A 13,035-nucleotide genomic window follows, 5' to 3' on the forward strand; every position below is an offset into this window, starting at 1 on the left:
TTCATTGATTTATTTCGTGTGTTAATTTGCACGTGAATTATTTCGTACGTTAATTCATTTGTTCGTACAATATGCAACGGGTAGATAAAGGGCTCTGCAGAGGCAAGTGGTATCTGCATTAGGTGGAGAAGTATGGTCAAATAACCTTCACAACTGATAAAGGGTATGGGAAGGCCCCACCATCGCAAAGTGGATGGACAAAGAGTAGTGATTTATTGTTATTTTTTTATGAACATCAATGCCCGTCACCTAAGGCTGAACACTTTAATGCCTCAGCTCTGACTGTCTGTCCGTCCGTCGTCTGTCTGTCAAAATGAAGTTCTAAGTTGAACGTTATCAGTGAACGCACACTCTTAAGAAAACCGGGCAAATTGATGTAAGGGTTACCTACAACTTGTTAATGAAGGTCAACTTTGACGCACGAGGCGATGACGTCACACGCCGCGCGCGCTCGGCTCGCCGCGACGCCGCCTACGCGCGACGTGGCGTCGTCTCGTCCCGCCACTCGTAAAGGCATCGCCGTAAACGGGACGCCGTTAACTCCCCAAGACGACCGCGCGCGTAGGAACTCGCGCGTAGGAACTCGCGCGTGGGACACGCCCGGGACACGTGGGGGCACGTCGACTTTTCCCCATCCCCTGGTCGCCGCGGGCGACGCACCTTCTCGACCCACATGCTGCCGATCTCCTCGCCGTCGCCGTACATGAGGTACATCTCGGCGCAGACCTTGCGCAGCTCGTCGCGCAGCGCGCCCATCTCGCCGCGGTGGTACTGGACGCCTGGGAAGACGTCGGACAGCAGCGAGAAGAGCAGCGGGATGTCCTCCGCCACCAGCTTGGGCACCATTGTCTCGCACACGCTCTGGATCAGGATCTGCGGGCAGAAGGCGGTGGTGATGGGGGGGGGGTAGTGTAGCGGTTAGCATGCTGCGCTATGAACCTAGAGACCCGGCTTCGATTCCGGCTCACGGCCAACACCAGTGACTATTATCTGCATGAGTCCTGGGCCTCCCCTGGTGGTTGTGGTTGATGGTGGCAGTGGGTGGCGGTGGATAATGACATGTGGATACAGTGAGAGATTAGTGTTGCTCCAGCTGTTGTCATAACAACCATTGGGGGTCAGGACCTTTATTAGCTTGAGTACTGTTCAACCTCGGCATAGTGTAATTTTATCCTTGGTCTGAGCCTAATCAATTTCACTCTCAGCCTACACTTGTAGCAATAGGCTTGGCATTGCCTATCCCATCCTTATATTTGGCCTTGCCAGTCCATTCTTAAAATTTACTTAATCGGTCCAAGCTTTCGTCAACACTTGGTCAATCTCAGTTTTGGCTCCATCATTCCCTTGCCAGTCTCGAACAGCCTTGGCGTAGTCGGTCCCATCTCAGTCTTACCTCATCAGTTCTGGCCTAGGGTATGACTCAGAACTCGCAAGTCTCAGCGTTTGCACGCGAGAGGCCTTCCACATAAAGTTGGCAGACTCATAACGCAGGTCCCACTCATCTTCTTTGGCTGGTCTTTGGGCCGTTGAAAGGGCCTGTCCTTGCGAGAAGACTACTGCCAGAAGGTGGAGACTACGGCCAAATCCATCCAATAACTGCGACGTAAACGCCCAGTTGGAAGCGACCCTGCCGAAAATTAGCTGTACCCTAAATACTCGGGCGCATGTATGTTGTATGTATGTTGTATGTATGTAGAACTTCTTTCGCATGGTACGTCGTCAACTAGGCTAATCGGTGGTGTGGGGGGGAAGGACAAAAGACTACAATCACTCCAAGCCTTGGCCTAGATTTAGTCAGTCCAACCTGGGCCTTAGGCATGAAGTGGGCCTAGAGGGGGCGGGGATGGCGGAGGGGGCCCCCCCTCGCTGGCTGGCATAGCCCCCCCTTGCTCCCCCCCTCCAGGGTGCGATGGGCGGGCGCGCGTCACCTCCTGCTCGGGGAGGTTCTCGGCGATCTGGCCCTCGTCCACCACCTCGCCGCGCTCCACCTTGTCGCGCTTGATGCGCTGGATGCGCTCGCGCTTCACGTTGCCGGCGCTGACGAGGACGCTCTTGAGGGCGCGCAGCCCAAAATCGTAGTGGCTCTGCGAGGAGAGCTGCTCGTCGCACAGCCTGTGGGGGGAGCGCCACCGCCACCGTCATTGCCGCCGTTGCCGCCGTTGTTATCGGTAGCGGAATCGGTGTCAGCATCCACAGCATTAGTATCATCATTATCGTTGTCGTCATCGTCAGCATCAACATCGGCAGCAGTAGTGTCGCCTGTAGCATTGTCAGCGACGTCGTCATCATTATCAGTGGCAATAACAGTGTCATCAGCATTATCATCATAATTATCGTCATCATCAGAAGCAGCAGCATCATAATTGTCATCATCAATGCAGGTCATGAGCGACAAGTCATGAGTCTTATAGATTTCAATCTTGTATCACTCGTAACTGATACAGGGGTGGTCAAACCGCAGCTCCCGGGCAGATCGAGTGCAACTTTTACAGAGACGCAGAAGATGTTTGCTACTTTTCGATCTGAATTTAAATTTGGACGGGAAAAAATTAAAGAATCTGCATGAGCGGGAGGAGCTCGGTGGCACCTAAGTACTCCCCGCGCACTTCCACGGATATCTACATTCATAACTCCGCAGCCAACCGGTGCGGGTGAATTAGCCACGTGACCACCCCACGCCATCACCCCATGTGACCCGCTCAGCGTCCTGTCGCTCTCAGCCACGTGCAGATGTTAAGCTTGCAGGTTCAGGACGTAAAATGTCTTCGGACAGATCGTACGGGGGGACGGGTGTCGATGAGGATTACGGACGTCACAGAAGGGAGAACGGAAGGGGAAAAAGAGTGAGACGAAGGCCGATGATCGGCTGACTTTGGAGGAGCCGAGGGAGGTGGACGTTTGTGAAAACAAATGGGAGGGCGGAGGGCAGAGAAGAATGGAAAAAAACATTTCCATCGAGGCGCTGCTTATGATATTGACCAGCAGCGCATCGTGTCATTAATTCCGAGATTAATAATTAAAGGGCAAGTTGATAAAAATAAGATTTTAGACATTTCCGAAAGATATCTCAATTTTTTCTCGGCACGCAGTTCGCCGTCGTACACCAGAGCTGTCCACGGAGCGAAGACCGGGCAGAGAGAGAAAGAGGTCAGGGGAGGTTGACCGCTACCCCCCACACCCACCCCTCCCACCCCACCCACCCCTCCCACCCCTCCCACCCCTCCCACCCCACCCACCCCTCCCACCCACGTGCCCCACCCACCCACCCAACCCTCCCACCCCTCCCACAAGCCTCCTCACCCACCCCACCCCTCCCACCCACCTACCCCATCCACCCCGCCCACCCCACCCACCCAAACTCCACCCACCCACCCCTCCCACCCACCCCACCAACCACCCCCACCCAACCCACCCCCCCTACCCAACCCTCCCACCCACCTCACCCACCACCCCCACCCACCCACCCCTCCCACTCCACCCACCCACCCCACTCCTCCTACCCACCCCACCCACCCCGCCCTCCGAAACCGGCAGGTCTGTTGAGAGGAGGCGTGCGGGGCCGGGGGGAAGCGGACGCTCACTTGAAGAAGGGCACGATCTTGTTGGAGAGCACCTCGGCTGTGCGGAAGCCCTGCGAGTAGAGCATGACCTGCGCGATGAGCTGCCGGTCGGGCTTGGTCATGGCCAGGCTGCGGAAGAGCTTCTTGAGGTTGTCAGGCAGGTTGGAGCGGCCGGCGTAGCCCGGGTTCATGGTGATGAAGATGGCCATCTCGGCGCTCACCTTCACCTGCTTGCCCAGCAGCTCGCACGTGATGGGCGGCGACTCTGCTCCGAGCGGGGGAGCAACGACAACAGCGCCGTCGTCGTCTTCATCACCGTCATCATCGTGATCATCATCGTGATCATCATCATTATCGTGATCATCATCGTGATCATCATCGTGATCATCATCATCATCGTCATCGTCATCATCGTCGTCATACTCGTCATCATCGTGATCATCATCGTGATCATCATCGTGATCATCATCATCATCGTGGTTATCATCATCATCATCGTTGTCATCATCATCGTCATACTCGTCATCATCGTGATCACCGTCATCGTCGTCGTCATGACCATCATCATAGGCTGTGGTTGTTGCTATGCGAGGGGTTAATGTGGCTGTGATTTGGTGGTTGTTGCTGTGATTCTTGTGGTTGTGATTTGGTAGTTGTTGTGGTTGTTGTGGTTGTGATTTGGTGGTTGTTGCTGTGGTTGTTGTGGTTGTGATTTGGTGGTTGTTGCTGTGGTTGTTGTGGTTGTGATTTGATGGTTGCTGTGGTTGTTGTGGTTGTGATTTGGTGGTTGTTGCTGTGGTTGTTGTGGTTGTGATTTGGTGGTGGTTGTTGCTGTGGTTGTTGTGGCCGCGGTGGCGGTGGCGGAGACTGACCGCGCAGGCGGCAGGGGTTGGCGTGCTCGCGCAGCGCCTCCTGGATGCACTGCACCTGCTGCGACACGGCCGACAGCATGCGCTCCTCCAGGCGGTTGAACTCGTCGAAGCAGCCCCACGCGCCCACCTGGCACAGTCCCACGAAGATGCGGCCCATCGCCTGCGCAGGGCACACACGCGCACACAGACACAGTGCAATGCGGTTGTAAAAATGATCATAGTAAGGAATAATATTCATAATTACAGTTCTCCAGATTGATTTTTAACACGTAGTAGGCTTCCGCGACCAATATTGTCCATAGAGGTTTTTTTTGGATTAAATGGCGTGAATATAAATATGTTGTTAAACCCCGCCACCACCCGGCACAGCTAATTAGTAAGGTTTGTCACGTAAACAGAACGTGCCAATTCGTTACTATCTTCTTGGTTCTTTCGGTAAAGTCACGTAGAAGGTACATAAAAAAAAATAAAACATAATAAAATACAATTCTCACGACGTTTATTATGTTTAATTTGCATTATTTTATTATTTCCCTTCTACGTGCCTTTACCTAAAGAACCAAGAAGATGAATCCCTGCAGTCACGAAAGCTTTAAATCGAAATTAGTTACTAGTTCAGCACACTGGTGTGTTGTAGAGTAAACCCACAACATTTACAATTCGAGTACTGTGACGTTTCGCCGGTAATTACAACCAGCCTCATCAGGCGACAGCCAGATTGACTTTGTTATAGATTTCCAGAACTAAGGATTTATGATTCATCATCACTTATTTATCCAGGAGGGCGACACTGAGTCGAAGGATTCTTTTTTAGGAGAGCCCTGCATTTAGTTTTCATTGATTTTAAGATGTTTTTAGCCAGTTAATGACGAGCATTTATTATACAAGTGGGGAGGACACCGGAGCACCCAGATGAAAACCGACGCCTTGCGCAAGGGGGCAACGCTCTATTCCCGTACAGATAGAAACAGATGGCGATACAATTTTGGCTTTAAACTTTCGTGACTGCAGGAATCCATATTCTTGGTTCTTTCGGTAAAGTCACGTGGATAGAAAATACAATTTAAAATGAATTAAAATAAAAGCAAAAATCCCACGACGTTTCGATCGCAGCACAAGCGGTCTTCATCAGGCGGAGAGACGAGGGGGGGAAGCCTCCACATGCAGCTGCTTCTACGGGCTTCCAAAGTGAGTGGGCGGCGGACGAGAGTTGCGAGGCAGCAGCAAGGAAAGCTGTGCGGCGTCACCAGCACGGGCAGGGCAGCCAGTCAGCCCAGGGGAGGCCCAGGACCAGTTTGGATAATCGCCACTGGTGTTGGCCATGAGCGGGAATCGAACTCGGGTCATCAGGTTCGAAGCGCAGCGCACTAACTGCTACGCTCCCGCTCCCCACAGACACATGCACACACACGCACGCACACACAGGCTGGAAAACCTCCAACGGCTCTGGCCCAAACACAGATTCTCCTGCCAGGGGACACGTGGATGGCAACGACTGCGAGGCTTCCCTGGGCCGGTGTCTCTGGTGGAGTCCGCCTCACGCAGGGGCAAACAAGGCCACCCCCCGTGCGTCTCACCTTCGATGAGCCTCTGCCCCAGGGGTCACGGTCAGGTACATTCCCCCGCCAGGTGCAAAATCCTCGACAGCTCAAATGTGTTGCGTCACCTGACAATCACGATCTCAAGCGCTAGCTTTGTTTTTGTGCAGTCGTCGGTGACCGGGCGGGCTCAACTCACGAGAGAACCCGGTCTCGTCGTTATGGGCGGCTAAACCCCGGAGTCGACCACACGGCACTGCGACGCTGGCTCGGCGCTTTAACACGGCCATTACGAACACCCCCCCTTCCCCCGAGCCACCTGGCACTTCGTGAGCAGGGGGCAGGGTTCGGCGATCCTCACCTGGAAATCGAAGGTCTCGTCGCAGTTGAACACCAGCACAAAGCGGCCCAGCTGATTGCCCAGGGCCTTCACGGACTCCGTCTTGCCCGTCCCAGCAGGGCCTGAAGCCACACAAAGTGCCACCGCGGTCATCCCGATGAGCGCTCGCCACCGGCCACGGCCACACCAGAGACCCTTTCAGCACGGCTGTGTTTCTGACATTACCGGTCACGAAACATTTTCATCCCAGCGGGAGCTGAGTGTGTTACGGGAGAGGCCTGTGTCCTGATACCGAATGCAATCGGTGGCCTTGATTAAGCCTCGCGGTTCCTCCGTGCGGTTCCTTTGAAATGCAATGCACTTGGGTCGGGCTAAAACTCAAGACTTTTCTATATCAGACGCTAAGGCCCATTGCGCTAATCAGCTCTTCTACAAGGATGACCGGAGCTCCATCACAACCATCAACATCACCGACTTCCCACGGCTTTAATCCCCGCCCAGAGGATCTCTCCGTCTCGCAGTTCATGTTACTTCACTGCCACTGGAAAGAAATCCCCTGGGTGGACTGTTGCTCCTCCCGATCCCCCCCCCCCCCCGTCAAAAAACGATGGAGCCCGTGGTGGGGCCGCTGGCACCCTCACCAAAGGGCGAGCCGCCCAGCCGGGCCTCGAGCGCCTGCGTCATGGTGAGGTAGCAGCGGTCGGTGAGCGGCGTCTGCACCAGCTTGTCCTGCACGCCTAGGTACTCGAAGCCGTAGTTGAACTTGGCGTTGGCCATGTGGATGGACAGCTGCTTCAGCACGTCCGTCTGCGGGGAGAGAGCGGCGCGAGGGGATTGGGGCGAGGCGGAGACGGGACAGCGCGGGCGAGAGGCGCGGAGCTAAAGGCGTATTGGGAGTGAGACGGAACAAAATCAATGGAGCAACGGAAACGGGTTTAACGACGGGACATTCCCAGCCGCCGTCTTCAACGCTCAGATCACGTGACGAATTTCTGGGCGGAGCGATGCCGCTGATCGTTGCCCCGGCGACCTTGCATGACCCCGTGTGACCCCGTGTGACCTCGAGTGACCCCGCACGACCCCGCGTGATCCCATCCGACCCCACGCGACCCCGTGTGACCGTGGGGTCGATCGCACCTGCTTGGGGTCGAAGCTGAAGCGCATCTGGGAGAGCCACTCGAAGCGCTTGGGGTGGGAGACCTTGTTCCGCGCCAGCGCCCTCGTCACGTCCCTCTGGTGAACCAACTCGGTGATCTACGGCCACGGACGCCGACATCGTGCGGAATAGCGGGAGCAGGAGAGAGAGGGAGCAGGAGAGAGAGAGGGGGGGGCAAGAGGGAGAAAGGCAGGGAGCGGGAGAGGGGGAGTAAGTGGTAGGTTACGTGTAGACAGAGGAGACGGAGCCATCTGCCCCGTCTTTGCGTTCAGTGTACAGTGACAAACCCAAGTCATTTATTGCGTTTCCGATTCCCAACTCGACTCAAATGAGTGCCAATTATTCAAATAAAAGTTGTTTGAAAACTCGCATAAAATGTCGTTGTCCTCCCCAAAACACGCGTTGTGCTCGTGAACAGGATAACAATTAAGAACAGCAGAGCGACGGTGGCCATGCACGCGGCCTGCGGATTGCACGGAAGTTGTGAAACTCCCTTCCCGTAGGCGTTGAGGAGGTGCATTCATAAGCTGGCTTACTAGAAGGTGGGACAGAAAGGCGCGGACTAATATCACCGGTCACTTCTCTAAGTGATAAGAGTGTTGCCCCCTCGCACGCGTGGGTTTTAATTGGCCGATGACATCTTAATATATTGAGGGCCGCAGAGCTTCGGAAATTGTTTGGAGCCGGCTCATCAGAGCGTGGCTGCTGCCTTCCCGCTAATCGGTGGTTCCTCGCGCCTCCGAGTCGTCGTCTCTCTACGAGAGCGAGCAAATACTGTGTAGCAGCGGCACGTCATGATCATTATTCAAAATAATCCACGTGTGAAGGATGACATTAATAAATAATAATACATCATCACAGTTATAATCAGGAAACACGTTGTAAAATGGAGTGCAATTCGCATGCCGCGGCGCCGATGGTTTCTAACAAAGGGGAACAATTCTGTCGGGGCCTGGCTAACCAAACGACGTCGAGTACATTCCGATTCGGGAGATCCCGAGGGTATCGTTCACACGTGTCGCCGGGAACCTGCGACAGACTCATCAGGGTGGCGCAGCCGACTGAAAAGGAGGAGCTGGGGTGCAAAAACGGAAAAGTAAAAATACAAAATACTTCACCGCAGAATAAAGACAATCGTTAAAAACAACAACAACAAAATCCGAGACACAAAAAACATTCCAGAGGAAAATAAATACGGAATGAGTAAGAAATCCGCAATGACACCGCGGAGCTAATCCCGAGCATGCGGGTGGTGCAACTGCATGCGGGCAGGAGGGGCCACGTAGAGGGAGCAGGGAAGGTGGCGGCGAGTGACCGATTGCGGTCGTCTGGGAGGCCTGGCAGCGCCGGCCGTAGGCGCACGCATCGTAGGCCTTGACCGGGGGCGGTGGCAGGGCCGGCGGGGGATCGGTGGGACTCAGGAGAGGCGGTAACGTCGGGTTCATGCGGCCAGGCGGCCGCGATTGGTGGGTGTGCGTGCACGTGACCTGCTCACGTGACACCTCGGCCGATGTCGCCGGAGGATGCGCGCGTGGAGACGTGAGGGCACGGCGGTGGGACACGGAGGGGGGCGGGCGATTAATACCTTGCACCGATTAGCACGTTTGGCTACGTACGGTGTGAAAGAAGCTCAACATACGGTACATACCGAACGGCCATGCCGACCACACTATGCCACGGCAACCAGGTCACAGACAGAGGTCACAGACACCAAAAACTTCCACGTGTTATCGCCCATACCAACCCCCCCACGGCACCCACCAGGTGCTCCAGCTTCCTGCGCCGCAGCGCCGGCTGCTCGAGCAGCACGGAGTCGGCGAGCACGGTGAGCGTCGCCTCCACCGTGGCGAGGACGCCGCCCAGCGCCGCCGCGGCCGCCGCGCCGGCCTCGTCCTCGTCGGAGCGGCCGTCCCCCTCGACGGCCGGCCGCCCCGACGCCGCCGCCGCCGCCGAGGCCAGCGCTGCCTCCACGCTCTCCGACCACGAGATCTGGGCCGACAGCACCACCAGCTGCGCCTGGGGGTCGGGGGTCAGAGACGGGGAAAGCGGAGAATCGCAAAGGCCCAGGCGGTGGGGACACGATCATCTGAAGTGAAGTGGAGTAGGTTGAAAAGTAAAAGCGACCGGACAGTTATTAGGAGGAGAGGAGGCTTCCTATTGGACATCTGTTAAAATACCTTCAGCACAAATAAATATTCTGATTCTGGTTATGGGGGGATGCCTGACAGACTGCGAACAACAACAAAATCCACAACGGGCGAGTTTAAACGGGATCTACTGTGCGCGCGGTTCTAACGTCGTCGATCGACAGCCCGGGCGGCAGGAGGCTCGCCGGAGGGGTCCGACGCAGCACCTGGTACTTGTCGATCCACTGGAGGTAGGCGCCGGGATCGACGCATCCCCCGAAGGCGTGCGTGTCGGCGATGGAGTCGGCGAGCAGCCGCGCCAGGGTGACCCTCATCTCGCGCTCCACCAGCGTCAGCCACTCGTTGATCTTGGGGTGCTCCGCGATGGACACCGGCGTCTTGTACAGCACCTGGCGGGGCGGCCGAGACGGAGGAAACGCAAACCGATCAGCAGAATCGCCGCCGTCTCTACACTCTCACGCGTCCAGGATGGCCGGTCTCTTCTCTTGTTTTATTTCATTCGTAGAGCGCCCCAACCGCCGAACAAGGAATTATCAAATTTGTACGGCGGAACAGTGCGGCGAGATGAGATGCGTCGACGAGAAGGATGGTAGCGCGTAAATGTGATGATGATGCTGCAAGCGACGATGAGTGGTGAGTGATGAGTGTGCTGTATGTACGCGTGCGTTGAACTTCTTTCGCACCGCACGTAGCCAACCGCGCTAATCGGAGGTGCGATGAATGGGTCGGAAAGTTGGGAAGAAGAGTGGAGTTAGTGATGGGGAAGGGAAGCGGAAGGGGAGTTGGGGTTAGCTGAGGGGAAATCGGTGAGTGCTTCAAGGGAACAACGAAAAATAGACAGGGAGGCCAATTGTTTGACGTGTAGGGGCAGCTTTTTGTAGCCACGATCATAATACACCAACGCAGGACCACGCGGTCACGTGCAGTGCTTCCATCTTCCGCCGTTGTCAGATCTTCTTCTTCTAAGTTCTACTTCCCACCGAGGTGACGGGCCCCGCTCGGCGCCCCGCGGCACCGCCGGACGTACCTCCTCCCCCTCGCGCGACGCCACCCCCAGCACCACGGAGCTGTCCTCGTTGAGGATGATGCTGGAAACGCCGGCGAACATCTTCTTGAAGTGCTTCTGCAGCTTGGCCACGTTCTTGCTGTTGCCGATAATCTCCAGGAGGTCCTCGTCGCCCACGAAGTAAAACCTGCGGCACGGCGATGGGCGGGTCGCGCGGGTCAGGGCACGGTGGGGGCCCCCGCGTGCGCAACTCTCACGATCGCCTGCCCGCTCGCCCGCCCACCCGCCCGCCCGCCTGCTCGCCCGCTCGCTTGCCCCTCACTTGCTCGCCCGCTCACTCGCCCACTCACCCACTCGCCTACCCACTCGCTCGCCCGTCCGCTCACTCGCTCACTCACTTGCCTCTTGCTTGCCCACTTGCTTGCCCGCTCGCCCGCTCGCCCGCTCAATTGCCCTCTCACCCGCCCACTCACCCACTCACTCATCAGCATGCTCTCTCGCCCAATCACTCATCCGCCTGCTCGCTCACTCGGTTACTCGCCCGCCCGCTCGCTGGATTACTCGCCCCCTCGCTCGCTCAGTTATTCATGGCTGTGTTTAACGACTCATCGAATCGGTGAACATTATCACCAAGGAGGGTCTTTTGAGTCATAGTGGGGCTTTGAGTCGGGCCACGTCAACAATGTGCCCACACCTTCGTTGTGTCACTAGAATTTTGTCCAAACATCTTACCACCGGGTACAAGTAAATACTCCGAGTACGGAGTAAGGAGTACGGAGCATGGAGTGTGGAATACAGAGTGTGTAGTACGGAGTGTGGAATGTGGAGAATGGAGTGTGGAGTATGAAACACGAAGTGTGGAGTGTGGAACACGCAATGTGTGGAGTGTGAAATGCAGAGTGTGGAACACGGAGTGTGGAGTGTGAAACACGGAGTGTGGAGTGTGAAACACGGAGTGTGGAACACGGAGTGTGGAGTGTGAAACACGGAGTGTGGAACACGGAGTGTGGAGTGTGAAACACGGAGTGTGGAGTGTGAAACACGGAGTGTGGAACACGGAGTGTGGAGTGTGAAACACGGAGTGTGGAACACGGAGTGTGGAGTGTGAAACACGGAGTGTGGAGTGTGAAACACGGAGTGTGGAGTGTGAAACACGGAGTGTGGAACACGGAGTGTGGAGTGTGAAACACGGAGTGTGGAGTGTGAAACACGGAGTGTGGAACACGGAGTGTGGAGTGTGAAACACGGAGTGTGGAACACGGAGTGTGGAGTGTGGAACACGGAGTGTGGAGTGTGAAACACGGAGTGTGGAACACGGAGTGTGGAGTGTGAAACACGGAGTGTGGAACACGGAGTGTGGAGTGTGAAACACGGAGTGTGGAACACGGAGTGTGGAGTGTGGAACACGGAGTGTGGAGTGTGGAACACGGAGTGTGGAGTGTGGAACACGGAGTGTGGAGTGTGGAACACGGAGTGTGGAGTGTGGAACACGGAGTGTGGAGTGTGGAACACGGAGTGTGGAGTGTGGAACACGGAGTGTGGAGTGTGGAACACGGAGTGTGGAGTGTGGAACACGGAGTGTGGAGTGTGGAACACGGAGTGTGGAGTGTGGAACACGGAGTGTGGAGTGTGGAACACGGAGTGTGGAGTGTGGAACACGGAGTGTGGAGTGTGGAACACGGAGTGTGGAGTGTGGAACACGGAGTGTGGAGTGTGGAACACGGAGTGTGGAGTGTGGAACACGGAGTGTGGAGTGTGGAACACGGAGTGTGGAGTGTGGAACACGGAGTGTGGAGTGTGGAACACGGAGTGTGGAGTGTGGAACACGGAGTGTGGAGTGTGGAACACGGAGTGTGGAGTGTGGAACACGGAGTGTGGAGTGTGGAACACGGAGTGTGGAGTGTGGAACACGGAGTGTGGAACACGGAGTGTGGAACACGGAGTGTGGAACACGGAGTGTGGAACACGGAGTGTGGAACACGGAGTGTGGAACACGGAGTGTGGAACACGGAGTGTGGAACACGGAGTGTGGAACACGGAGTGTGGAACACGGAGTGTGGAACACGGAGTGTGGAACACGGAGTGTGGAACACGGAGTGTGGAACACGGAGTGTGGAACACGGAGTGTGGAACACGGAGTGTGGAACACGGAGTGTGGAACACGGAGTGTGGAACACGGAGTGTGGAACACGGAGTGTGGAGTGTGAAACACGGAGTGTGGAACACGGAGTGTGGAGTGTGAAACACGGAGTGTGGAACACGGAGTGTGGAGTGTGAAACACGGAGTGTGGAACACGGAGTGTGGAGTGTGAAATGCGAGTGTGGAACACGGAGTGTGGAGTGTGAAACGCGGTGTGTGGAACACAGAATGTGGAACACGGAGTGTGGAGTGTGAAACATGAAGTGTGGCATGTGA

General features: G+C 56.0%; 2 protein-coding genes across 2 annotated transcripts in view; one reads left to right on the forward strand and one right to left on the reverse strand.

Annotated features, from left to right (window-relative positions):
* The window catches only part of LOC144937253 (transcriptional repressor protein YY1-like), a 422,669-nt gene that overhangs the window by 94,405 nt on the left and 315,229 nt on the right, over window positions 1-13,035 (forward strand). The gene's annotated exons all lie outside the window — the stretch shown is intronic.
* Window positions 1-13,035, reverse strand: part of LOC144937252 (cytoplasmic dynein 1 heavy chain 1-like) — a 162,394-nt gene that overhangs the window by 69,141 nt on the left and 80,218 nt on the right. Inside the window, exons 28-37 of the mRNA XM_078864650.1 lie at window positions 10,641-10,806; window positions 9,820-10,002; window positions 9,228-9,482; window positions 7,448-7,564; window positions 6,952-7,117; window positions 6,332-6,432; window positions 4,433-4,592; window positions 3,582-3,825; window positions 1,929-2,112; window positions 661-873 (exon numbers count right to left, since the gene is read on the reverse strand). Of these exons, the coding sequence (XP_078720776.1) occupies window positions 661-873; window positions 1,929-2,112; window positions 3,582-3,825; window positions 4,433-4,592; window positions 6,332-6,432; window positions 6,952-7,117; window positions 7,448-7,564; window positions 9,228-9,482; window positions 9,820-10,002; window positions 10,641-10,806 (1,789 nt within the window). The remainder of the gene's footprint in view (window positions 1-660; window positions 874-1,928; window positions 2,113-3,581; window positions 3,826-4,432; window positions 4,593-6,331; window positions 6,433-6,951; window positions 7,118-7,447; window positions 7,565-9,227; window positions 9,483-9,819; window positions 10,003-10,640; window positions 10,807-13,035) is intronic.

This window comes from Lampetra fluviatilis, chromosome 18 (assembly GCF_964198595.1).
Source record: "Lampetra fluviatilis chromosome 18, kcLamFluv1.1, whole genome shotgun sequence".
NCBI lineage: Eukaryota > Metazoa > Chordata > Hyperoartia > Petromyzontiformes > Petromyzontidae > Lampetra > Lampetra fluviatilis.